Source organism: Cuculus canorus, chromosome 2 (genome assembly GCF_017976375.1).
Source record: "Cuculus canorus isolate bCucCan1 chromosome 2, bCucCan1.pri, whole genome shotgun sequence".
In the NCBI taxonomy this organism is placed as follows: Eukaryota; Metazoa; Chordata; class Aves; order Cuculiformes; family Cuculidae; genus Cuculus; species Cuculus canorus.
Genome location: NC_071402.1, coordinates 149,236,373 through 149,264,304, shown reverse-complemented (window position 1 = coordinate 149,264,304; position 27,932 = coordinate 149,236,373). Strand labels below are relative to the sequence as shown.

Sequence of the window (27,932 nt, the reverse complement as noted above, 5' to 3'; positions counted from 1 at the left end):
AAAAAGGTGTGGAAGCCAAGGGAATTCTTAATTTTTAGTCTAAGTTGCCTTCCGAACTACATTAGGTAATATGTAATTTATTTAAAACTGACATGTTTCAGTGCGTGCCCATATAAGTGTTAGAGTCAAGTAGAAAATGGATAGACAGGCAGTACATGCCTGCAGTCTAGTGTTGATTCAAGCTCAAGTCTTTTGTTGGGATTTCATGTGTGCTGGAGATACACAAAAAAAGAACAGAGCACAGGATATAGTCAAGTGTTGGAGAATGGATGCAGGAATGGTTAAACGAGCAAGGCCATGGATCTATGGAGAAGCTGTGTGAGACTCGTATAACACAGAGGCCACTTGACATAAGTGGAGATCTACTAGCTGCAATGGGAATGTACCAGGGGAGTATTGAAACATGCTGATAAGGGAGTAGGTAATGGTCAAGCTGACCTAGAAAGGATGCAGGATGAGCATAACGTAAGGAAGCAGGAATGTACCGTGGGCCCCCAGCTGCAACTGCAAGCAGGAGGGAATAAGATTAAATGAATGCAATAGTAACCAATGATTGTTTTACAAATGTATAACCAAACCAATCAAGTTTAGGGAACGACTAAGTAGAATGTAGTGAAAGATATATAAACCGCAACTGTAAACAATAAAGTCGAAGCTTGCTTTATCACTCATATTGAGTTGTCCGCTTGCTTCCCTCGCCCGTCGCAGTCAAGCTGAGAATGCTCTTGAATCAAGAATCAGTGCTTCAGAATTCATTCAGGCTTTGCCTTTATCTGAAAAGATTTACTATTTAGTAAGAGACAAGCCAACTAAGGTACTAAGGTTACTATTTAAAAAAAAAAAAAAAAAAAAAGAAAGAAAGAAAAAGGGAAGCGAGAGCATGTATTTGGGGTTAGGAATCCAGCAGCCTGGCAGAGGTGAGGCTGCTGCAGCTCCATGGCCCCAGGCTCAGGTGGAAGAAAGACCAAGCGCATAGCCCCAGTGGGCACACACACAGTACAGATAAGCTTCTGCACATGGCCAGCCACGCAGACTCTTGATACTCAGGCTACCCAGTAGCTGGCCTCTGGAGCCCCTGGTCTCCCAGGTGCATACATACACATACACACATAAATACATACATATGTACATACACTGATAGACAGCACGCACACGCTGCAGTCCCTGCAGTTCCCAGCACCCCTGACACATGGTCACCACGAACACTTGCCTCTTCTCCCAAGGCAAGCACTGGGCTCCACACACACATGCACTGGACAGACAGCCCTGCAAACAGGGAAATGGTGAGAAATGGACTTTAATGATGCAGGACAGACTGGTGATGGGCTGTGCAGGCCATGGACAGACAAGCATAGTGACCTGCCAGTTCATGTGGCTACTGGCCTCTTATCCCCTTTCCTATCCATTTTTCCACACTTTCTCCTCCCTTGCCTACCTTAATCCCTCCCTTTCCCACCTTTATCTCTCCCTTTTCCCAGCTTTGGTCTTTTCTCTGAACATTGTCTGCATTGCGTATGTCCTGTGCAATCCCAAGACACTCTTCCCGGCATCCCATCCTGAGTCCCACACCCCTACAGGCAGCAGCTCCTTGTCCGCAGGGTGATCCAGAGCTGCTCCTGGTGACCCATCCGGTGGGTGGTACTCCTGGCCCATGGAGCTGCGGCTCGCTGTGATGACTGGATGAGCTGGGGCAGAGGACCCTTGGAACTGATCGGGTCATGTGGTCCCGTCCCCTGTCCCATACCCCAACCCCGAGGCCTCGCAGATCCTGAGCCTGGTTAGGGTGGGAGAGCCCAAGCATGGCAGAAGCAGGTCTCCCCAGCCCCACGGCCCACAGTGATACGGAAAATACTGGCAAATAAACTCTCTAGGACTCATTTTTGAGTTTTAGAAAGCAAGCATCCTTTCTCAGGCCGGGGCAACATGAGGGAGTGATCTCCATCTATCATGTGCAATGAGACAAAAACTCATTACAGAATGTATTCCCCACTAACATGCATGTGTATAAATTTTCCCAGAAATCTTATGCATATTCTATTACTGTCCAAGGACTAATTTTAATGTTATTATGAAAGTCACAACAGTCAAAGCTCTTGCTAATTTGGAGCTTTGGAGCCAGCTCTCTGACAGACCTTGCATTTGAGATAGGGAAAGACTGCACGCAGAGGTCATTACAGAAGAAGACACATCTGTTCAGCACAGATCACCCTTCACATAGGATGTTATTATCTCCAAAGAATGAACAATGCCTGGAAAAATACTGTCCGAGAGAAAACATGCTATCAGAAGGACATTCTGCCTAATTTCCAAAATATACAATTACCTAAATGAAACTTCACTTTAGCTTAAATATATTTCACTGTTTTTAGTAGTAACTATTTCATCAGTGGCAGCAGTCTGACTGCACTTATAGAATGAGAATAGGTTGGGTTGGAAGGGACCTTAAAGATCATCTGGTTCCAATCTCCTGTCATGGGCAGGGACATGTTCCACTAGATCAGGCTGCCCAAGGCTCCATCCAACACCTCCAGGGAAGGGGCAGCCACAGCTGTCCTGGGCAACCTGTGCCAGTGCCTCACCACTCTCGTCGTGAAGAGTTTCTTCCTAATGTTTAATCTAAATCTTCCCTCTTCCAATTTAAAGCCATTCCCCCTCGTCCTATCACTACAGGCCCTTGTAAAAAGCCCCTCCCCAGCTTTCCTGTAGCCCCTTTCAGTACTGGAAGTCTGCTGAGAGGTCTCCCCGGAGCCTTCTCCAGCCTGAACAACCCCAACTCCCTCACCCTTTGCACACCACGGAGGTGCCGCGGCCCTCTGAGCATCGTGACCCACTCCTCTGAGCATCCTCCCCCAATCTGAGCATTCCCCCATCTCTCCGAACATCCTCCCACCTCTCTGAGCATCCTCCCTGCCCGGTGAATCCCCCCCAGTCCTCTGAGCATCCTCCTATCCCTCCGCACCTCCCTTCATGCCTCCGAGCATCCTCCCTCCCCGCCTCCCTCCCTCCCTCCCTCGCGGGCTCCGGGCTCTCGCGAGAGGGCGGAGTTCGCTCTCCTTTCCGGCGGCGTGCGGCGAGGCTCGGGTGGCCGCCATGGCGCTCTACAACTTCAAGAAGATCACGGTGGTGCCATCTGCCAAGGTACGGGCGCCGCTCGCCCCCTCTCCGCCCCTCAGAGTCCCGCCTGCCGGGACGGACCCTTCTGCCGCTGCTGGGACCGTGCTGCCGGCTTGGCCTCGGCTTTCGCTTGCTTCCCCCCCCGCCGGGGACCCATGGACTCGCCCTAGGGTGGTGTTGTGGGGCCCGGCGGCCTGTACCATGTCGGGAACCGGGAGGGGCGGGGGGAATCCGAATGGCTGGGCGAGCGGGAATGGCAGGCGGGGAGAGGACGGCGCTGCTCAGAAATGACAGGATGGGATAAAAAAGTGGCTGGAAAGCTGCCTGACAAGAGAAGAGCTGACAGCCGTGAGCCAGCAGTGGCCCAGGCGGCTGAGGAGGCCAGTGGCATCTTGGCCTGTATCAGAAACAGCGTGGCCAGCAGGACCAGGGAGCGATTCTGTCCCTGTGCTCGGCACTGGTGAGGCCGTACCGTGAATCCTGTGGTTCAGCTTGGGTCCTTCCCTGCAAGAAAGACATTCAGGTGCTGGAGTGTGTCCAGAGAAGGACAAGGAAGCTGGTGAAGGGGCTGGAGAACAAGGCTTACGAGAAGTGGCTGAGAAAACTGTGGTTGTTTAGCCTGGAGAAGAGGAGGCTGAGGGGAGACATCGCTGTCTACAACTACCTGAAAGGAGGTTGTAGAGAGGAGGGTGTTGGTCTCTTCTCTCAAGTGACAGAGCATGAGGAAGTGGCCTCAAGTTATGCCAGGGGAGGCTCAGATTAGGCATCAGGAAAAATTTCTTCACCAAGAGTTATCAGGCACTGGAACAGACTGCCCAGGAAAGTGGTTGAGTCACCATCCCTGGAGACATTTAAAAGACAGATAGACGAGGTGCTTAGAGATATGGTTTAGTAGTGGGCAGGTACAGTTGGACTTGATGATCTCAAGAGTCTTTTCCAACCAAACGATTCTATGAAAACCAGAGAGGGGATGGGCAACCTGCTTGTTGTTACCTGGAGATGGGAATGCAAGGTTCAGGGGGTTTATCCTAAAATGTGTGGCAACCCATGGAGGGCATGGACGTGCTTGACAGATCTGCATGCATGTCCACCAAACAAAACTTGCGGCTTCATAAGAACTTGGCAATTTGTGTAATTAATAACTGTTTCCTTTTTGTAGGACTTCATAGATCTGACATTGTCAAAAACTCAGCGGAAGACTCCGACTGTCATCCATAAACATTATCAGATCCATCGGATTCGACACTTCTACATGCGAAAAGTCAAATATACTCAACAAAATTACCACGACAGACTCAGTCAGATCTTAACAGATTTCCCCAAGTTAGATGTAAGTTTACGGTCATTTGATCACAAAGGAACTTTGCTTTCACAGTGTCAGAAATACTTCTTTAGCAGCATATTGGTGTTAGTCAAGTTAATTTTGGTCCAAGCGACATCTTGCTGATTTACTGCATAGGTGATTCTAACTGATTCCTGGTAGATTTTACTGGGTGTAATTTTAGGCGAACTTGTCTGCTGCTGTGAAGAAAGGAAGTCTAAACTGCCCATGAACAGTCAATGAAGGGATGGGGTTTACAAGGTCTTACCTGATAAGCCTTGTTTGCCAGAAATTGGTGTGAATGGAAATAAAGTAACAGTGGGGTTTTAAAGTATGTTGTGTCTGCTTATATATTTTCCTTGTACGTGTATGTAAATTGTGCTTATGATTAGTCTTGCCAAGAAAATATTTGTAGGAGGTAAGAAATATTCAAATATGTCACATTGCTTCTCACCTTCAGTTTTTCAGAATTGACTTAGACAACATAAACAATGTTCTTGTCCCCATAAAGAACAGTGTTAGAAACAGACTCTGACAAGATACACATAGTCTTAACTTCCCAACAGCTGCAGCTGGATTGATGTGTCCAGTGGGGCTTTTTTATGAGCAGTTTCCTGCTGTGCTTAAATTGTTGACCTGCAGCTGTGTCTTTTCTTGGTGTTTGCATATCCAGTGCATATTGCTGCAGAATTCCCACAAATATGCCCAGTCTTTTGTTTAACATAATTTTGTGAAATTTCTACAAATAAATAGATAAGTAGCTGAAATATTTTGCTTAAAAGAGTTGAACCAAAGATGCTTCTTCCTTGGAAAGCTGAAGGATTTATTTGGGCATTGGAGAAACCCTTCTTATCTAGTCTTGCACAGAATTTAATGAGCACTCAGAAAGAAAGAGGAATTAATATTGTTGCTTTGTTTCTGGGTTAGTATGAACTTGCTTTTAAAAACTACTTCTGCAGGCCTCTTGTAGTTACTTACTTTAAAAAAAAGGCTTCAAAGTTGTAATACAAAGTATTTTACAATGCAAACAAGTGAATGGAAATTCTGTATAAAGAGTCAAAGATGTATTTGCAGAAGAAATTTGAAGTGATTAAGATTTATGCATTTAATGACCAAGCAGATTATTTTCCTTACATAAGATAGTAATGAAAACTGTTAGGCTTGTATTGTCTTTTGTGTTGCTGTAATGGAGAAGAAAATGGACTTATATTATCGCTGAGAAGTACGCGTCTTAAAGAAGGAAGATATTGGGCTTAATGTTATTTTATGCTTTTGTTTTAGGATATTCATCCTTTTTATGCAGATTTGATGAATGTTCTCTATGACAAAGACCACTACAAGCTGGCTTTGGGACAGATTAATATTGCCAAGAATCTGATTGACAAGTAAGGGACATAAATTCTTTTGGTTTTGTACCTGCCTGGTTGGTTGTTGGCTAAACTCTTAATTCTTGCCTCCCTAGTGTTGCTAAAGACTACGTGCGGCTGATGAAATACGGTGATTCTCTTTACCGCTGCAAACAGCTGAAACGTGCTGCTCTGGGACGAATGTGCACCATTATCAAAAGACAGAAACAAAGCTTGGAATACTTGGAGCAAGGTTTGTGTTACAAACAAGCTGAAATAAGACATGTTAATTGGATGTAAAATTTATTCTTACACTTAGTTAAAAAATGTCTTCAGTGCAGAATATAGGTACAGGAAACATACAAATAGTTTCAAAATCCCGAAATGCTTACAATATGTTAATTTATTCTTTGGAAAGTTTTGAAATTTAGTGGTATTACTAATGATGAGAAAAATTTTTTATTTGCTTAAAAGGCAGAGCCATGCTTTTATTTATCATTATTTTCACTAACATATATTTGAAAAATGATGCTAAACCTTTTCCAAATATTACTTCTTACTTTAGACTTATTATTTCATCAGGTTATGTTGCCTGATGGGGTCATTTTCTAGGTAAAAGACATTGTTCTTATTTATTTAAATACTGATTACATTTATTTTTTGTTGTATGTAGGTACTTGTGGTACTTCTGTGTTTTCAGAAATGATCAATCAAATACAATATGAGTAAAGTTAATTAATTGTTTATAAACAATTCAGCATAGGAATTTTTATTCCATTTCAGTAAAACTTAAATGACCACAAATATTTAAAAAATCTTTTTAACCTTTCAGTCCGACAACATCTGTCTCGTTTGCCAACCATCGATCCCAATACACGAACTCTTCTGTTGTGTGGCTACCCGAATGTTGGAAAATCTAGCTTTATAAATAAGGTATGTGTATGTTTGCTGTTTGTTTTTTTTTTTCCCAAAAATAGTGAGATACCATTTAATTAAAATACAGTAACATTTAAACAATTTAATATCATTATGGCAATGTTTGATGTGAGCAATAGCAAATTCAAATGTAGAGGCTGAATGAAATCTTAGAGGGATAAATGGAAAATAGCAATAGGTGTCACTCTTAAAAAGAATTATCTTTTCCAAAATAGCATGTATCCCATTAATGTATTTACTAATTGATAAATGCTTGCAGAAAAACCACAATACCTGTTTTTCTGCTTTCTCTGTAGCAAAGGAAGTATACTATGATTATGATGTACTGCTTACAGCTTCAGGAAATTTTCAGTAAATATATGTCAATAAAAATTGTTTTAAGGTTACAAGAGCAGATGTGGAAGTGCAGCCTTATGCCTTTACCACAAAATCTCTCTTTGTGGGACATATGGATTATAAGTATCTCCGTTGGCAGGTAAGAACTGCTACAATTTTGTATTTTCTTTGAATAATTAACTAGTTATAGTCTGATCTGTAGTTTTGCACTGTGGATTGCAGTTTTGTGTCTTAATGAGGCATGTTATGTCTGAGACCCTCCGTGCAAGGCATAAAGTGCCAGGTGAGGGCAGTAGTCTAAATCTGTTCTAAAAATGTACATATATAGGTGTGTTTTCAGTTTGAGGGAAGAATGGAAATGGAATTACTAACTAAAGTTAGCTCACTTTTTATCTGTGTTGGATTCTGGGCCAGGTTGGTGCAGGGATTTCTCTGCTTATTCAGTCCTTATTCTGAAACCTCATCCTTCTCCCATTACTCCATTCAAATTGGCTGAGTTTACAGTCTTATTTATGACTGATGGGAACAAATATTGCTGTCTTAAAAAAAACCCTGATATTGACAAGGAATCAAGCACATGTTCTAAAATAGCATGTCATAGAATCACAGACTGGTTTGAGTTGGAAGGGACCCTAAAGATCATCTAGTTCCAACCCCCCAGACATGGGCAGGGAGACCTCCCACTAGACCAGGCTGCTCAGTTATATATATTAGTTATCCTGTGATAATGCCTGTCTTAATTCTGTTTATTTTAGGTAGTAGATACTCCTGGTATTTTGGATCATCCTTTGGAAGATAGGAACACCATTGAGATGCAGGCTATAACTGCACTTGCACATCTTCGTGCTGCTGTGCTCTATGTGATGGATGTGTCTGAGCAGTGTGGGCATAGTCTTGAGGAGCAAGTAGAGCTTTTCCGAAATATTAAGCCATTGTTTGCTAACAAGGTAGGTTTGGTTTGCTTTATCAATAAACCCCAGGTTTTTATGACATAATAAATTTAATTAGGATTCTTTTTTCTTTCTTTTTAATAGCCACTTATAATTGTTGCAAACAAATGTGATGTGAAGAGGATTGCAGAACTTCCTGAAGAGAGTCAGGTTAGATTACTCTCCCGTTTCTCTGTCTTCCAAATTTAGAAAAATATTAGAATCATAGAATGCTTTGGGTTAGAAGGGACCGTAAAGATCGTCTCAAAGGAACACCTTCCACTAGACCAGATTGCTCAAAGCCCCATCCATGATGGCGGACATTTCTGTTGGGCAAAAACTTTTATGTGATCATTTCTTTATATCTGATTCTAAATGTTTAATAGTGTAATGGAAAGAAGCTTTCCAGGTCTTGATCTGTATGTTTCTGAAGTACTGTCTAATGTATGTCGTTGGCTGAATGTCATAAATGCCAAACAGAAAGCAAGTTCTTAGTGGTTTCAGAAATCTCTGATGCTGTGAGAACTTTCAGTTGTTACTGTAGTTGAAAGTAGGATTGAATAGTCCTTTTTAATAATAATTTCAGTAAGAGTTCAGAGACCGTGAGCACCAGACTGAGAGGTGTTACTGAAGAGTTGCAGTAGAAGGTCTCACTGCGCAACACGTTGTGCATATGGAGGACTCGTTCTGTATCCATGAGCTCAACAACAGATAGAATTCGTGTTTCTCTCACTCTTTCTTTTTTTTTCTTGTGGATCATACATAGATGCCTTTTAGAAGGTAGTTATTTGCTTATAAAAAAGAAAGATTAAACAGAGCTGTAGTTGTAAAATTTCTGTCATCATTTAGAGAACACATGCTAATAAAATAATAACAAGTTGCAGGTATTGATATTGGATTAAGATTTCTGTTCTTAATTTATCATTAGATTAAGAAATGGGTAGAATGATTCTTTGGGATGGCATTTCTATTTTAGAAAATATTTGAAAGTTTTGAAGCAGAAGGATTTTCTGTGATAGAGACAAGTACTCTAACAGAAGAAGGTGTAATCCAAGTTAAAACAGAGGTAGGTCTGTCTTTCTCTTAGTTTCATTCCAAATGAACAGCTAACATTTTGTCTCATTTGTATGAATTTAATCTCAGTTAAGCTGCATTATAGTGATAAACTTTATGCATGTTAACCTTTATAGGCTGTTTAGCCTCAGTGGACTTGCAAAGGGAAAATCATCTCTAACACAAATCATAATTTAAAAAAAAAATTGGGAGCTTTTTTGAGTCCTGCTGCTTTATTCTATTGTCAGCTCATTATACAAAAGAAAAATAGGATTTTGTGTATCTTTCCATGATACTTTTTATGTAAAATAATTTAATGCTTCCTTTAGAGCCTGAGAGATAAGAGATTAGACAGAAGATGATGTGAAGGTAGATATTTGGGATCAAAAGTCTACCGTCTCATTTGCTGTACCAGGAAGGCTGTCTTCCTTAGCTAATGTTGCCACGTGTACTTTCAGGCCTGTGACAGACTGTTGGCCCATCGTGTTGATACAAAAATGAAAGGAAATAAAGTGAATGAAGTGTTAAATAGATTACACTTGGCCATGCCAACCAAAAGAGATAACAAGGTAGGCTTGGTGCCTTTCCCAGTACTTCTTAAGTATAAGAATTCTTTCCTCTTAACTTTTGAACAGATTAATGTGGTGAAATTTGCTTACTTTTTGTCTATAACTGCCTTTGCTGTTGGGGCAGTCAGCTTGGGATTTTGTGTTCCTTAGAAATATATTAGTCTGCAGTGATATAGCATAATATAAACATCTATTCAAACTTCTTTTCCCCTTTTTTATTGGAGTGGATTTTAATTTCAGGAGCGGCTGCCTTTTATACCTGAGGGAGCAGTAGCACGTAAGAAACGCATGGAAGTAGACACACCCAGGAGGAAATTGGTAAGTGGCATCTCTTAATTAGGAAATCAGCAAATGGATTTTAAATTGCTATATTAACCCATAGATTTAAAATTAGATGCTATATAAAGGCATGTATGTCTCTGCAGGAGAGAGATATTGAAATCGAAATGGGAGATGATTATATTTTGGATCTTCAGAGTAAGTATTTTGTAAGAATCGGTGTTATTATTAAGCCGTAAAGTTTGGTTATTTCAGTCTTAAGGGAGGATACCTAAACGTGATTCGTTCAGTTAAGTACCAGTACCATCATTTTATTGTATGCTGTCCTTTACTTCTGTTCCAGAACTGGTGATAATCAGTGACTGTTCCTTGTTTTGCAATGTCACTCATTTCTTCCCAGTTGTAGAGTCAGAGATATATAATGACTTGTCTGATGATTCAAGTGGTTTTTTCCCTTCTGTTTTATATTATACTACCTTGATAATTCTTGATGCTGTCTTTGTTAAGCAACTATCAGTGTAAGAGAGACTGTGTGTATTCTGTTTCAGCTGGATATATGTTGCTTATTATGGCTTGGCAGTACATCATGTCATTGTTGAACAATATTTGTCAGTAGGAAAGAGATCAGAAATATTTTTTAACATGTCAGAGATGCTACCAAATTCTTGCCACTTTGGAATATGGCACTTTTTATTTTAATTGTGATCTGAGTGTTGTTTCCTGTTATTGAACATTCTTTGAAATTATTTCTGTCTCTACTAACTTTTGGTCTATTTTTAAGAATACTGGGACTTAATGAATTCATCTGAAAAATACGATAAGATACCAGAGATATGGGAAGGTCATAATGTACTTGACTACATTGATCCAGATATAATGAAAGTAAGTTTTCCATTATTCTTTTTACACTTTTCTTGCCTCTTTATCCCTTTATTTGTTTTGTGCAAATTACTGTATTTGTTGATTAAAAACAGTATGTCATGAGAACATGTTCTTTCGCACTGTCTGCACTTGCCATGGGAAAAGATACCGTTTTCTGAATCACCAAGGACAGGTTTCAGAAGAATGGAAAATTGTTCTACGTTGACAGAATGATGGTGATCTTATCTTTTCTATCCTAAAATATGAGGTTTGCAGAAGTTATATTTCTTCATTCTTTGCCTACAGCCAGAAGGAATTTTTCTAAAACTTTATGTATTATCAATAATATGCAATTAACTCATCAGTGTCTACTGATGAATATGATGTTAAAGGAAATAGTCTGAATTCTCATTTTGTAAGACTTTTCTTTAATAACAAGGACTGCTCTTGTTTCTTGCTGGTTGTTAAGGAGAAGTAATGACTGCAGACTGTGGAGTCTGCTGGTTATGCATTGGAATTTCTGGTGTTTCAGACTCACACTAGCTGTAGAAAGGGAAGGTTTATTTCGGAGTGTGTTTCCAGAAACGGCACAGCTAGCTCAGTTCACAGTAGAGTACATCTGCATTCATGCAGTGGGCAGCTTTGGGACAGTCATGCAAATACAGCCAAACTATAAAGCAGTGTGATCAAGTAAGACTGCATAGTAATGTGCCCCGTAGGTTCACGGTAATCTGTATTGTCAGCTGCGTTATGTGTGGCTGGAGGGGTCATTATCAAGGAATACGGTTCCTGCTTTGAAGGGTCTGTGTGCTGTCAGGGCCTGGGGCCATGCAAAAATATGTTACGGATTGCAGGTCAAAGATTTTATGAGCATCTTCATTTTTCTTTCATCTCTTCAAAATATAAGAAACTGGAAGAACTGGAGAAAGAGGAGGAGCTGAGAGAAGCTGCTGGAGAATATGACAGTGAACCAGAAAGTGAAGATGAAGAAATGATTGAAATCCGACAGTTGGCAAAACAGATCCGAGAAAAGAAGAAATTGAAAATACTGCAGTCAAAGGAAAAAGATATTCATGGTCCAAGAATGCCTAGAACAGCTAAAAAGGCAAGTATAGAACATATTGTGTAGTAAAATCTGACATGTAATAACTTAATGCAGAACATAAAACAATATCAGGCAGTAGAACTGATCATTTTTTCCCATGTTTGGCCCTCTCTCTTGCTTCTTGCTTCCTTCTGTGCTCCTAGGAATTCTGGTCACTACGTAGTTGTGGAGGCCAAAATAAATGAGTGATAGTTGCCCTTTTTGGTTTGTGTCACACAATTGAGTCTTTTGTGAAATTTCATATATACTGCAGAAGAAGTGTTGAAGAATACAGTTCAGCTCGTTTCACTGGATTGCTGCATTGTATTTTTTAATTGATGTTTTAAATGCAAAGAATTAGGACAATGATTTACTTTAAATAATACAAAATTTGTTATGGAGCTCTTCCCATGCTGGAAAAGATTGTATATATTTCATTTGGAAGCTAGGTATCACACTTTCTAATGTCAAAATCTTTGTGACCAGTCCAGGACGATTGCAGAATAACAAACTGGTAACTAGACATGTTCAGAAAATGAATCTTGACGGTTTTGCACTCAGTACTCCTTATTTCCCTCAAAGTGTGTGCCTACTGAGAGAGAAGGCAACGTTTATGACCAAAATACCTCTTTTGGCACCTTCCTTCCAAAAAGGCAAACTATTTGAAACGTCTTTAGGGAATGCTGGAACATTGCAGTCCTGTGAAGGACTTATGGGTGAAGAGAATTAAGTTGCAGTAAGGGAAATGTGAAGTTAGGACTTTCATTATCTGTGGGGTATGCCAAAGGAATAAATATGTAGTGCATATAATGGGTATATGGTGGTATTTAAAGACAAAAAATAAGATAAACCCATACTTTTTTGAAAGAAACATGTTTTCTTAACTGTCTTTTTTCCAGGTCCAGCGGAAGGTGCTAGAGAAAGAAATGACTGATCTTGGACTCGACATGACTAATAAAGATGATGTAAGTTTTTGCTAATGAAAACCCATCTATCTAAAAGAGATCAATTTCATTACATCCTTAATTTCTTTGAGCACATATGAAATACATATTACAGTTGGCATTAGAGATTGGTGGGATCTATTAAGAAGAAAATTGGAAACCCAGATGAGGCAGTTGATACTGGCATTTTTGAGTGACGTGATCAAAACGTGTTGGGTGGGCTGAAAAAAAATTTAACATTTATCAAGAATCACATATATTTATGCACTGCTCTTTATTAGAACTCTTTGGAATTTGTATGGGATTCAAGAATGAAGTTTTGGCTAAATACACTTAATTTTCAAGTCTGCCTTGTTGGATGAAACACTACTGTGTCAGAAATAGTAATAACAACAGGTCAGGCTTATCTTTTTACAGTTCATTAATTCTTTGAATAGTAATTGAAGTTTTTGAGGGCAACCGGCATCTTTAGATGTAGGGCAGCTAAAGTACTTCAAGTATAAATTTGCCTTTGGGATACATTCCATTTTATCAGAATTTTTTTTTAAAAGCTATTTTGTATAGCAAATCCAGCGGTATTATAGCTGTCTAGTTCTTGAGACCTCAAATTCTTTCACTAAATAAGGAGTTAGGAAACAAGGAATGTCAACACTACATATCTGAAGTTAGCGTTATGCTTCTTAGAGCTGAGCTAACATGCCATGTTGATTCAGGAGTGATCTCAGTGAGAAAGAGTTTAATACTTGTGCTGTAGGAAGATAAATCTTAATGTCTGACATTCTTTAGGGCTTTGTCCTGGAAACAGGATATGAATCAGGGTGGGTTTCTTCGTTGCTTTTTCACTGTTGCAAAATTGCTTTAATATTTCTGTTCATTAGTTGTTTTTGTCTTTATAGCCATTACTTATGAATCTACTCATAGAAAAAGCAGAGCACCAGAGATGATAATTGTGAAAAGAACACACGAATATTCGCTGAAATTGAATATTAATGTAGGACAGAAAGGCAGTGACCAGCAGTTGACAAGACCTTTATGTTACATTGGAATAACCAATACAATGTATCCTAGCAGTCCACTTCCTGTTTTTTCCTATTAATCTAATTAGAAATGGAGCATGTCTGAGCTGATAGTTTCTGAGTTTCCTAATTAAAATGTTTTGAATTTCAGGCACATTATGTGAGAAGGTCCCGCAGCGTTACAAGGAAACGTAAGCGTGATGAGTCTGAAACCCCTAAATCTGTGGCACGCAGTCGCAGCTCCTCTCGCACACCACGGGATGTTTCTGGTCTTCGTGATGAAAAGGTTTGTTGAAGTTATTTACCTTTATAGCACTTAAAACAGCATGATTGTACTTAAACCATCTTCTGGGAAACTTCATACTGGGCTGGTTATGTTTGTCTAGACTTGATCTTCCTTCTCTTTGCAGCTGCATCATCTGTTCTTTTGAATTTTCAATACTTAAAACGCCTGTGTAGTTCATTCTCACAAACAAGATGTAATGGTATAGACTAAGAAAGTACAGTTTAAATTTTTGTCTCAAATGCAAGTATAAAGGAAGAGTTCTACAAACTGTGGAGTTGCACCTTCAGTAAGTTAGGAATTCCAGGGTTAGAGTAATCATATTGTTAGTGTATGGGAAAAGAAGAGTGTATGAGAAAATAAGAGAGGATTAGCGTCACTTGCGACGATACTGTTCTAGAGTTGCAGATGGTGGCACATGTTGGGTGTTTGTTAATGTCCTCGTTAAAAAACACCTCACTTAGGTAATTTGCTTTACCATTTAAAAAAGCACTGAGTTATTGAGGAATTCATTCTGCATGATTGTTTGCTTTTAAATAGATGGTGAAGAAGGTCAAGACTATGGCAAAGAAAGCTCAAAAGAAAATGAATCGCCTAGGCAGGAAAGGAGAGGCGGATAGACACATATTTGACCTGAAGCCGAAACATCTGCTGGCTGGAAAGAGAAAATCTGGTAAAACACAGAGAAGATAAGCATTCTTTTGAATTAAAACTAATGAAAAGTAAGTTTATTAAAACTGACTTCTTGTCCTGTCTTCCTTTGTAATAATACAGACTGTTTAAAAAGTAGGTGGTTTGTGCTGGTGGTTAGGATACTTGAAACTCAGAAAGTTCTGATACCTTGATCTTGCAGCTCCAAGTAGTACTATGAGAAATTAGTCAATATCAGTGGCAGAAACCATTTCTAAATAGACATAAAAATACCACCTCATTCCATTTCCTTACTACTGACTTCCATGTGGTAATAAAATATTTCAAGTTCTGTGCAAAACTAGATTTAAAATGAGGCTAAATCTGGAAAAGTAAGTATTTGTTAATGAAGCTACCATCAGAGTTAAAAGTGCACAGCTTCAAAAGGTACGGAATCGGTGAGGTCTGGTTTTCCGTGTGCAATTAATTCTTAAATGTATAGTAAGGGATGAATTTATGTTGCAGGTGAAGGCTGAAAGTGGTAGGGAAGTAATGGGAGACTGACACGTACTGTGCAAAGTTAGTGTTCATGCACCGAAACAGTTTTGAAGGAGTGAGAGAAATACTTGCTAGCTCAGTAAGCTCTACAATGACTGAAGCTGGAGGAATAATCGCAGTTCTAGCACTGACTTGCCACCTGTAATAACCTGGGCATCTGCAATACAAACTGACCTTGAATATTTGTTTCCAGGGATGGGGCATCCACAACTTCTCCGGGCAACCTGTGCCAGTGTTTCACCACTCCCATTGTTAAAAATTTCCTCCATCTAGTGTGAAATTGCCCTCTTATTTAAAACCATTGCCCCCTCTCACGTCATAACAGACCCTGCTAAAGAATTTGTACCTATCTTTCTCATAAACCCCCTTTAAGTACTGAAAGGCTGCAATAAGTTCTCCCTGGAGCCTTCTCTTCTCCAGGCTGAACTCCAACTCCCTCAGTCTTTCTTCATAGGAGACGTGCTCTGACCCACTGAGTTTTGTGGCCCTCTCCATGTCTTTCTTGTGCTGAGGACTCCAGAGCTGGAAGCAGTACTCCAAGTGGGGTCTTACCAGAGTGGAGCAGGGGGAAGAATTGCCTCCTTCAACCTGCTAGCCCCACTTCTTTGGATGCAGCCCAGGATAGGGCTGGCTCATGACCAGCTTTTAATCCACCAGTACCCCCAACTTCTCCACAGCATTGCTTTCAACCCCTTCATCCCCCCTGCCTGTACTGAAAGTGAGGGCTGCCCTGACCCAGCATCCTTAGTTGGTCAAGAACAAGGTACGAATTATCTATAGGTTAGTAAAATGCATTATATGTTGTCTGACCAATATATTTAAAATGCACAGTTTTAAAGATTAAACTGGGATCTAATGAAATACGCATGTTAAAAAACAAACCAACCGATCACAAACCCCCCTGAAACAGTACGGAGGAAGAATCCTTTAATTATTATTTTAAAGCTGTCTTTCAACACAACAGGGTAAGAGGAATGTTCAGCTGTCAGTTTTGGCATATCAGAGCATTACATGTAAATCCATACTGTTTACCTCATCTATTCCATGTAATAATTCAGCATCAAAAACACTGTACTGCTGCAACAAAGTTCAACGCTAAGAAAAATTAATGTCAAAACTTTTAAGGGACTTCGAAAAAACATTTATCAGAACTTTGCTTTCTGCTTCCTTATGGTCATTATTTCTAATTCAGGATATGCTTTGTCAGCACTGGCTCCAAGCCAGCCCTTGGATCTAGGGAAGCAGAGCATTGTTAAACTTATGCCCTGCTACCCCCAATCACATTGCTTCAGTGATGTTTAATAGGCAGGGTGGTGTTTAAAGTGCAGTAATGACAAAGACTATTCTCCATGCGGCTTAAAGTCTGAGAAGAAAACAGTCAATAGTTTTAGGTTAGGTATTTTAATCATAGTCTTTAAGATAATCTTTTATTTAAAAGTACTTTTAAGTATTTGAGAAGTACACTGATATATTACTTGGGTAAGTGGCTGATGCACTGAGTTCAGGAGGGCTGTTACAGTGCATTACTGTTCCTTCACCCCCTATTACTTGCTTCTCTACAATGAATCAACTCAGGTCAACATACAGCAAACTTGGCTCTAAAACCTCTCAGTGTTGAACCACCAGAGCTGCTGTCACATAGAAGCTTCAGTGCACAACTGGGGTGAGAAACACGTTAACCATTGGAAAAAATTAGTTTTACCTTGAAACCAGACAGATTAACTTACAACCATGGTTTCATATGCAAGGACAAGTGGCATAAACAACATCCTATTTCATCAAGACACCTCTGGGAAAAGTTTAGAGAAGAGATCTAGATTGAGTAGTCTAACAAAAGAAGTTACAGTAAAGTGCTTTTTGGGAGGAAAAAAAAATCCCCAAAATCTTTAATTCAAATTGAGATACCCTTCATTGTTTGTCTTAATAAAAAGAAGCCTTCCCTTTTACTCTCAGTACGAGCAACTGACTGCAAAATCAGAAAGGATTAATTCTTGCACTCCGATACAATTTCTTATTAACTGAGATCAAGACCTGGTGCAAGCCTGTAAATTGTCCATCTGGAATTTTGGAGTTCAAGGGCTTAAGAGTTTTCTGGGAGTGACTTACAGTAGATGTTGCAGGAAAAATAAGGCTTGCATCAAGCTGCCTTTGTTTTCTGGTGGATGTAGAAGACTCATTGAATACATATCCCTTCTCAAAGACGGGCTACTTCCTCTATTAGCACCATTTACAGTTGGAGTACTCCTCCCTCCTTTTTTCATTTAAGACATGCCCAGGACTCTGCCATCTGCTAACCAGAAAAGGGAGGCAGGGGGCAAACAAACCCACAAAGGTTTATTATCTAAAGCCAAGACACATATTGCAACACTTCAAAGTGAAACCTAGTGCACACTGAGAATCCAATTACTTAAGCTTTTCTGTGTTTGGTTAATTACAGAGTACAGTAGCTGCAGAGATTTGCTTTTTGCAATTACAATCATCCCAATTACTTTGAATTAACTGTTTTTTTCTTCAGGCAAGTAGTCTTCTTAACATCAATGCAGAACTCAAATTCTTTTGTAATCACTATTTTAGAAGGCATAGTCATGTGAAGTTGGGAATGTACCAGCTCTCCCAAAAGAGCTGGACAGAAGGCACCCAAATTCCCCTGCAGCCTGGGTTATGCAAGGAAATAAGGGCATACTGGGCACACACAGGCTGCGGATCTTTCACATCACAGGAAGTAACAGAGAAAGATAAACCCAGATTTTTTTTTTATGTTACTGCTACTTACTTTACATGACACGAAGCTTAACTCTCCCAAGAGGAACAGGGCTGGGGAGAAGAGGAGGTGAAGAGAGGAGAAAAAACATCAGCTATAACCATCGCTATATAAAGTTATTTGTTAAACATGCTCCAGGTGGATCCGTTTTCTGCAATGAAGTCATGAGTCACCACAGTGTTAATGAGACAGCCCATCACCACTAGCTTTCGGCACCTTTTATCCCAGCTGTTTACATTCTGTGTATTTTTTCATGATCAACAAATTTGTTCAAGTTAGATAAGTTATCCCACCACTTAAAAAGAAAGGTCTCTGCAATTAGTTTAAACCATGGAGTAATCTTAATTTCATTCTTGGAGGCTTTGTCTAAGAGCTGCTTCAGTTCTTTCTGTGTCACATAGCAGTAGCTTCGGATCTCGTTAGGATCAGGATTCAGCGTTACATCCTTCTGTACAAATAAGATATAGTCTATCTCATGTTCACCCCAGATCCCATCAGACTTGGCCTTGTAGTGAATTCGTGTCAGATAGGAGATTTCTTCTGGAGTTACCTATAATGAAAACACCTGTCAGCACCGGTGCCAAACCAGAGTAACTGCACTGCTACGAAGTACAGAATAATTATCAGCTATTACCCTCTTCCTTAAAAATTATTTCCTCCCCAAGTCTACAATTGCAATGTACTGCTTCACAAAGAATTACTATGAAAAAATATTTTCATTGTACTTCAATGATGTGAATTGCACAGTATTTCTCTAGTCAAACTCACTCTATAATATATTGAGTGGATTTTTCTATACAGTAAGGTTTTAAATGTTTACCAGATCTTCCTGCACTTATAACACACCTGATCCTTACCTCCCAAGGAAAAGACCTGATAGCTACTTAAAGCTAAGGTCTGAACCACGCACTGTCAGACCATGTGTAACCCTGATCTATGCAAATGGCAGACCAAGTAATTAATTCTGTAGACTATCTAACTGTCGTGTTTCTCAGTATCACACCACTTCTCCCATGTCCCATGAAACAAATGTTATTAGCTACACAATGTGGAGCGAGCTTTCTACCATGAGCATAATCCAGCCAGCTTCATCTTGCTCTGTGTGCACTCCCAAACTGCCACCAGAAAAGAAGGAACCAGAAGCACGATATGTAATTGCTCTGGAAGAAACACCAAGCACCCAGGCCACCCACTAATCATATGAACTTTGGGATTGCAGAGGAACTTGTATGTGGATGCTGACAGCAGCTCCAGGAGCACCAGTCGTACAGAACACGTTCTGTGCTCTGCCATCAGCCTGGAGGAAGGCAGCACATTGCCTTCCCCTGGACAAGCAGGACAGCCTGCCAGCTGGAAAACACGTAGGCATTCACAGTCAGACCTGACACAACGCAATCCTTTATTACTGTGTGATTTATGCTTTGGCTCCCATTTAGTTTGCACAGTGCAATATTATAAAATCCCATTTCACAATATCAGCATTTGAGACTCTGGAATATAGATGAAGAAGTCTCAAATTCACCAATTATCTACATCCGAAGTTAAATTAATTTTTAGGTTTCAGGCTGACCCTGTCTGCCAAATGCAGTTAGGCTGTAAACTGGTAAACACTGGCAAGAATTCCTGTTTCTCCTTCCTTCGTTTACCTGCTCCATGGGAATTCCCAACTCTGCTTTCAGTCGTCTCTGTGCTGCTCGACGAACACCAATGGCATCATTTTCTTCCAGTTCTAGGGGATGGCTTAGAGGATGACTGCAACAAGTGTTGGTAAAACAATCTGCAAGAAGTTTGTATTAGTACATTTCTGACACATAAAACATGTGGGGGTGGAACCCAAACTCACCAAAAAAAACACCAGGACAGTTACTCAACACATCATGACTTTGTTTCTGTCTTTCAGAGAAGGGTCAGAGAGAAAGGAGGAAATTTTCACCTCTTATTTTTCTTTATATTTTGCACTGGGATTTGCCTCTACTAAGTACTGCTTTGCAGGTTAGTGTTTGATATACACAGCATTTTCATAGCCAAAGTAGCGTTGACTTAGGCAGGCAATTTATAAAGACCTTGTTTATCCTGCAAATGCTAATTAAAATTACTTCTGGGAGTTTATATGCAACAGAATATTGCAAATATTCCCAGAGCTTCAAAACCAGCTCACAGCAAGTAGAAGTAAATAAGCAGTTTATGCTTGCGTTTAAAAGGACAGACCCACTATACTCTGTTTCAAGTATATTAGAAATTACTTGTTAGTTATGTAGAATAACTGTGACTGGCCAACCTTTAATCAGTAAAAATCTAGCTCAAAAGCATCTAAAATAGATTACCTACAAACAACACTTGAGCATTTTGATTAGTTAGCAGTCAAGGAAAAAATTAAGCAACAATCTCCGAAGTGAAGATTCCCTTGGAAGGAATAAATATCTCTCTTCCTCAAGTTTAAGAGGGTTAGGAACACTTCAATTTGTGTTTTATCCGAAACACATATGACTCCTGTATGCTACTTTTCTTTCATTGCACTTATTTTATGCCTCCCCATTTGCACCTGATCGTAATATTTCGGGCATCTTCAAAAATCATGCACCATACAGTATGGCCACACAGTCTCACGTCTTCCATGCTTAAAGAGTGTTTGTTAAGACATGCACAGATACAAGCCCACATAACGCACCGAAGGACAGTGCAACTGCTTCCAAGCAATTGGGCTCTGCTACACGTCAACTATGTGTCTTTACTAGTGGAATGAGAACACTTTCCACAGCTACCAGAGCAATTTCTTCAACTCCACCAAATCTGTCTTGCAGCACAGAAGGTAAACAACACATGCTCTGCACTTGGATAAACAGGATCAAACAAGTCAGGGAACAATCCTTTCTCCAGAACTTATATAACAATAACCTATCGTTCCCATTATCTTACTTCATTTAAGTACATCTTACAACCTTTACAAGTATTTAGAAGTATCTCCTGTCCAAAGCAGGAAATTCTAAAACCCCAGAATTAGTTATACTGCAAGATTATGCTGACATATTTTTAAAAGATTGATTTAAATAAAACATTTTCATAAATACAGTGTGTTTCAGTACTAACCTGGAAATGTAATTTTTGCATTTGACCTCTGCTGGAGCAACAGTTTATTTTCTGTATTAAATAAGAAAACACTGAAAGCTCGGTGCAGTAAACCTATAAATAAAAGAAACCCAGAGGGTTATTTAATAGAGGAGGGAAAAAACATGAAGGCAGTTTAAGGGCTTGGAACAACCTCATTTTTTAGTAATCTAATTTAAAATTCATATATGTTAAAAAAAACCCCAAGGATCTCATTAAAAAAACCTCAGGTATTATCTGGGTTTCTCTGTCAGCTTATGCAAAACATTATGAAATTAGAAAAGTGCTAAGAACAACAATGCAACAGAACAGTTCTGCTAAACTCAGTCACGTCACCATTCAGAAGATGCACATTCAGAGAAGTTTCTCAGGAGGGCTCTACATCCATAAATTTACTATGAAAAAGAGATGACTCAAAAATTTCCTAAAACTGTATGGAATTTCAAGATGTTTCAGGAATTGTGAAAGTACAATGGGAAACAGGCTCCTTTAAGAACAGTACAATTACTGTTTTCTGAGTTTGTTATTCCTGGCTCTTCAGGAAGATGCTTCCCCTGAGTACAGAAAAGGAGGTCACAAAACTACTGTGAGAGAATCATGAATCTGAGCAACCTTAAATAAAACTCTCAATCAATTAGAAGAACAGCAGCCACAAAACCTTTCCTTTTAGCAGTATTTGAAGTAGAACTCTGTGTGAACTACTTAAAAATCCAAATCTCTTAACGCAGCAAAGAAGCAAGTGACATTCTTTAGAAACAGGAACAGGCATCTGTAATAGCAAAACAATACTATTTCATCATCAAAATGTGATGAGAAATATTTATCAAGGCATACAGCATATATCTGCAATCACACATTTGTCTCCATTGTTACTGCCTCTGAACATGTGTTCTCCACACTGAAGTGTTTTTTTAAATCAGATACTTTAAGCTGGGGGGGGGGGTGAGGTGGGGAAATAACTTGCTTTGATCAACGCCGATCTGAGATTAAGGCTTTAATTTAATCGTGACTGCATTTCTGAAAACATTCAAACAACTTACTGGTTCAATTAGAAGGTAAGGAAGCTATACCTTTATCAATGTTTTCATTCAGGTGACAGTTTTTCTTGGTATCTGCTCCAATCTTATTATCATTTTCATCAATCAGGATGCACATCTCTGCCAAGAGCTGCACCTGCTGCTCATCCAGGTGGTCTGTGTTTACCTCAGGCATCGTGATGGTAGCAAATGTTCTGCTGAAGAAAGAACACAAGGAAAAGAAGCATTCAGTAACCGCAGCATCTATAATGTTCTGTGCAGTGTATGTCAAATAATCAAATGGCTATGTTTCCGACACGGTGTAAATTGTGCACCGATTACATTTTGAGGGTTTTACACGCTTTTGGATTTATGAAACTTCCTATCCACAATACCAAATGTTGCAACGTGACATACGGGCGCTTCAAAGACTTCCTTTTTGTTTCTCCGACACTCTATGCTGCAGGGCAGATGTGCCAAGTGTAACATTTGGATGGGCTGGTGGTATAGAATCATAAAATCATTACCTTGGAAAAGACTTTTAAGATGATCAACTCCGACCATACCTGTCCACTACTAAATCATATCCCCAAGCACCTCATGTACCCACCTTTTAAACACCTCCAGGGACAGTGACTTGACCACTACGAATCTAAACTTCCCCTGATGCAGCTTAAGGCCACTTACTCTTCGTCTCTTCTCCCAAGTGATAGGTGATACAACTACACTCATCCCTCTACAACCTCCTTTTAGGTACTTGTAGAGATCATAGAACATAAAAGCATTAGCCAGCACTTCATGTGCTCCAGTGTGTATTTTGTCTAACAGGATTCAGAACAGTTTACCTAGCTGATTTCAGGTATTTCTAAAAATTGTTCTATTTTGCTAGCTTCTTCCTAGAGATCTGAAAACACCCAAATGTTAAGAGCCCAGCAGAACTAGATCTGGATTTAATGAAGCTCTTCTGAACTCACCATCACCAAGTCAGCAGCTGCGCTCTTTTCCATTTCCAGTGCATATGGCTTATGCTCTTCTTTGGGTTTTCTCTTCAAGATTTTAGTATAATTTGGTATAAGAAGTCAGTTCCCGGTCTCATCCAGGACAGATTAACCTCACCTCAAAGCCCATGCTCACTCTGCACTGGGGCTGTTAAGATGCCAGACACCACATGCACCTGTGTCCCCTCATCCCCATCACTGTGAGCCAAGTACCACAGAATCATAGAATCACCAGGTTGGAAAAGACCTCTTGGATCATGGAGTCCAACCATTCCTATCTGCCACTAAATCATGTCCCTGAGCACCTCGCCTATCCGTCTTTTAAACATCTCCAGGGATATTCCACCACCTCCCTCGGCAGCCTCTGCCAGTGCCCAATGAGCCTTTCTGCGAAAATTTTTTTCCTGATGTCCAGCCTGAACCTCCCCCGGTACAGCTTGAGGCCATTCCCCTTTATCTTACCACCTGTCATTTGGGAGAAGAGACCAGCATCCTCCACTCTACAACCTCCTTTCAGGTAGTTGTAGAGAGTAATAAGGTCTCCCCTTAGCCTCCTCTTCTCAAGGCTAAATAACTCCAGCTCTCTCAGCCGCTCCTCGTAAGGCTTGTTCTCCAGCTTCATTGCTCTTCTCTGGACACACTCCAGAGCCTCAACATCCTTCTTGCAGCGAGGGGCCCAGAACTGAACACAAGATTCGAGGTGCAGCCTCACCAGTGCGGAGTACAGGGGCAGAATCACCTCCCTGGACCTGCTGTTCACACCGTTTCAGATACAAGCCAAGATGCCATTGGCTTTCTTGGCCACCTGGGCCGCTGCTGGCTCACGGTCAGTCGCTGTCAACCAACACCCCCAGGTCCTTCTCCTCCGTGCAGCTCTCCAGTCACTCTTCCCCCAGTCTGTAGCACTGCACAGCGCTGTTGTGCCCCAAGTGCAGGACCCGGCATTTGGCCTTGTTAAAGCTCATGCCCCGGTCTCAGCCCAGCGGTACAGCCCGTTCAGATCCCTCTGCAGACCCTCCCCGCCCTCCAGCCGATCCACACTTCCACCCAGCTCAGTGTCATCTGCTCCCAGCTTAGTGCGGTCCGAGCCCTTCCCGAGCAGGACACGCAGCCCTCCCCGCCGCTCCAGTCCTCACCTCCGAGCCCAGGCCTCCCCCGCTCTGCACAGCGCGGCGGCTCCGCAGCGGCCCCCGCTCACAGCGCGGCGCAGCCCGCGCCACATCGCCCGTCCCCGCACCGCGCCAATGGCGGCGCCGGCCGCCACGACGTCACCACATCGCCCCATCGCCCCAGGAGGCGGGGCTAACGCGAATCCGGGTGCAGCCAATCGCAGCGCGGCGGGGGGCACCGGCCAATGAGAAGCGAGGCTAAATGCAGCGCAGCCAATCGTAGCGCGGAGGGGGGCGCTGGCCAATCAGAAGAGAGGATAACGGCAGCGCAGCCAATCGCGGTGCGGCGGGGGCGGTGCCAGTCAATGAGGACCGAGGATAACGGTAGCGCAGCCAATGGGAGCGGGGAAGGCGGGCGGGACGGCGATGGGGCGGGACGGCGATGGGGCGGGCGGGCGGGCGAGTTGTGAAAGGGAGCGGCCTCCGGGCTTTCATCCGGGTAGCGCAGCGTTTGGCAGCGCGCTGTTGGTGTGGCTTGCAAAGGTGGAAGGCTCCTCTGTCTTCTCTTAGCGAAGGGGAGGTTTGAGCATCTCTGACATGCAGTGCTGCTGCGTGGCTCCTCACGCAGCCACGAAAACTAAAGTACCTCCCTGCAGCGCCACCTTCTACGACAGCACCTCTGTTTGTGGCAGACGGTTCCAGGATGTAATTTCTGATCAGTTCTGGGAGCACTGTTCCAGGCAGATGGATGTTCTGGTTACCTTATTGCAAAGTAGAATCAATTTTCTCGCTTCAGCTAAGTCTCATCTTAAATAGCCGTGACGGTGGCACAACCACGAGACTGTAGAGTTGCAGGCCATTCTGACAGTCTCTGCAGCACAACTAATCTTGGATGTTTTGCTTTGCTCCATAGTAGCAACCCATGCATTCAAGAGGTGAGGTGTGTGCTGTCTAGATCACAGCTGGTGGCACTCAGAGGTGGGGAGTGCTGGCCAGGTGTCCGTCCTTCACGGGCAGCTACAGTTTATAGAAGACAAACTGCATTAATCAAGCTCTGAAATGGTTCATTAAGAGGCAGAGAAAGAAGCACCCGGTTTCTAGATTGGAATCAAGCATAGGCAAGATATCAAGGTGAACTGCTCAGATAGCGTAGTTGCAGATATGCACAGATCCCCAGTCTAAAGGTGGAGAACTTCAGTATCGGCCTCTGTAGAATCATAGAGTGCTTTGGGTTGGAATAGACCTTTACAGGTCATCTAGTTTCTGCAGAAGCAGGGACATCTTTAACTCAGTCCCGGTGCTCAGAGCCCCATTGAACCTGACCTTGAATGTTTCCAGGGATGGGGCTTCCACTGCCTCCTTGGGCAACCTGTGCCAGTGTTTCACCACCCTCAGTGTAAAAAAAGTCCTTATATCCAGTCTAAATCTACTGTCCTCTAGTAAAACTTTACTCCTCTCCTCCCTTAGTTTAAAACCATTACTCCTAGAAACTTCACACCACCATAGTTCAGTACTTTCTGAGCAAGCCTGCTTTTGCTGGTTTTACCACCTGTCCACAGATTTGTATTTACAGTTAGATTCCATAAAAGGCCTAGAAGTGATGTTTCACATGTTGTCTTGGAGACGTCACTCCTGCTTGCCTCTCAGCTCACATTCCAGCATTTCAGTCTGGTTTGTTTCTATTTGTCTTGTTACCAGCACAGATGGACTTTCATTTCGAGATAGCACACCAGAACAAAATGTTCAAGCTAGCGCTTAGTATCTTACAAGGAAGGTATTTTGCAGGGGATCCTCCGTGCAGAGCTTGATGAAGGGAGAGGAGGGGCAGGAGGACATCAATAGTGAAAAAAAACCCCAAGAATGTGCCAGCTGCTGCATACCCCTTTAACTACAGAAAACACAACATAAGTACATTAATATTAATGTTAGTATTGTGTAAATCATTAATATAGAATAACTGTAATATTATCAGAAGAGTATTAATAATAAATATGCAGTCTCGGAAAGGACTGAGATGTACACAGATTACTTTTTTTTCTGAGTCACTGTTTAGCATAAAAACACAGTAACTGGACATTGAGCTTTGCAGAAATACTGAGAACATCCTTCACCATATCAATCGCTTCCTAGTTTCATTGTTCCAGGTGAAAAAAATCTGTCAAATTTTTCTTCTACCATTCTCCTAATGTAATGAAATACAACCTACGTAGAGCTTTCAAAAACACTCTTAACTACTAAGATGGACGTATAAACCAGCATCACATATGAAGAGAAGATAGTGAACAACTAAGCTCCCTGAGAGTGAAGTTCTGCTGGAATAGAAATTTCTGCCCTGAAGGCAGAGACAGGGTCTGTACATGGGCCACAGCTGATGTATGACATACGCTGATGAGCAGAAGTACAGTGATGTTTCAGCTATGCAGCAGAGAGATACCAGACAAATGTCCCTATAGATAATAGTGGAGAGAAGTGATTTTTTTCCTAGTGATAACTATTAGGAACAAGTATGCAGGCACTGTAGAACCTGACTGTCAGAAGCAACTATAATTCCTTTGTTCCGCAAACAAAGCAGTTCAGCTGGAACAGTGCTGGTGAGCACCATGCCTGACAACAAGTCTTGGTGGATAATGAGAAGTAAAAAAAACAGCTAAAAAGGAAGAAAGTGACAAAACAAACCCTTTTCACAAATCTCACAAGGGAGATACTTCCTAGGCCTTTAACTAAAGACACTTTCAGGATCAGGTGTTTTATGTCACCTGTATCACTTTTCCTCTCACTCCCCTCCAGACTTGCATTTTTGTAATGGCATGCATCTCATTGAAACCTCAGAACTTTTATCTACCCCCTGTGAAAGAAAGATGCCTGAAGTGACATATACGTTGACATATGAGAAACGATTTAATTTACACATCTCTTGAAGTCAGCTGACTGTTTGCAAACACTCTACTGTAAACAAGGGAAAAGCAGCTTCTTGTCACCACTAGGAAGTCTCCCATTTCACCTGAAAATCTAACCAGCTGAAATCACTGACAGAATTTTGCTGTTTACTAAGATAAAGAGAAATACAGCCCCCACCAGCCTGGAGGAAAACATCTTAATTCTCTATCTACTTAAACAAGAAGATGGTAAACCACAGGATGAAGTAAATGCTGAACAAACCTAAGATTTAACACAGCTTAGAATGCATAGACTCTGGAGATGAGCCTCTCCTCAGTTTTCAGCTTTGCTAAGAAAATTAATGTGTTTTTTCCCCCAGCCTTCTCATGGAGCCCATCTCTTTTCAAGCTTCCTGTTCACTTGCTAATGTTTAAGCCTTCCAGTTTACTCTTCCCAGCTATAGAGGTATCCTCATTCCTGGTCTCTCTGAAGAATCCCTCTGGGAAGTCTCTTCCTACCCTGGAGTCATAGCTCTTCAGAAAACATTTGTCTAAGCCTACACTTCTGTGTAGAACAAACAAGAGCCTGAGTTTTATCTGAACTGAGAGTTAAGTACCTCCAAGTCCTAACTATTCTGCTGTTGTTTGCTTGACCCTTCTTTCTCAAAAGGCCTATTTCAGGCAAGTGGGTTGGCTTCAGCTTGCTCCAGAGCAGACAGATGGCTTTGTAGTACAAATGTAATACATGTATGCTAAATATATAATTAGGATGTTGTATTTGCATTTAGTTTTGCTATCTCAAGTATGA

General features: G+C 41.2%; 2 protein-coding genes across 4 annotated transcripts; one reads left to right on the top strand and one right to left on the bottom strand.

Annotated features, from left to right (window-relative positions):
* The first annotated feature begins 3,017 nt into the window (after nucleotides 1–3,017).
* GTPBP4 (GTP binding protein 4) lies at nucleotides 3,018–14,812 on the top strand. Its single transcript, XM_054058887.1, has 17 exons — nucleotides 3,018–3,138; nucleotides 4,274–4,444; nucleotides 5,717–5,820; nucleotides 5,898–6,034; nucleotides 6,614–6,714; nucleotides 7,100–7,192; nucleotides 7,809–8,000; nucleotides 8,088–8,153; nucleotides 8,959–9,048; nucleotides 9,494–9,604; nucleotides 9,845–9,922; nucleotides 10,030–10,081; nucleotides 10,665–10,765; nucleotides 11,652–11,849; nucleotides 12,728–12,793; nucleotides 13,940–14,074; nucleotides 14,612–14,812. Exons 1-17 carry the CDS (start codon nucleotides 3,091–3,093, stop codon nucleotides 14,762–14,764), a joined length of 1,896 nt encoding a protein of 631 aa, XP_053914862.1. The 5' UTR covers nucleotides 3,018–3,090; the 3' UTR covers nucleotides 14,765–14,812.
* Nucleotides 14,813–16,224: 1,412 nt separating this feature from the next.
* On the bottom strand, nucleotides 16,225–24,420 carry IDI1 (isopentenyl-diphosphate delta isomerase 1). Of its 3 annotated transcripts, none has more exons than XM_054058888.1 (5): nucleotides 24,276–24,420; nucleotides 22,196–22,359; nucleotides 21,108–21,200; nucleotides 19,667–19,797; nucleotides 16,225–18,570 (listed from the first exon to the last, which is right to left on the bottom strand). In XM_054058888.1, exons 1-5 carry the CDS (start codon nucleotides 24,359–24,361, stop codon nucleotides 18,253–18,255), a joined length of 792 nt encoding a protein of 263 aa, XP_053914863.1. In that variant the 5' UTR covers nucleotides 24,362–24,420; the 3' UTR covers nucleotides 16,225–18,252. The 3 variants fall into 3 exon arrangements, with proteins under 3 accessions (XP_053914863.1, XP_053914864.1, XP_053914865.1); XM_054058889.1 differs by having other exon boundaries at nucleotides 22,196–22,356; XM_054058890.1 differs by lacking the exon at nucleotides 24,276–24,420 and adding an exon at nucleotides 23,116–24,089.
* Between the last annotated feature and the right edge of the window lie 3,512 nt (nucleotides 24,421–27,932).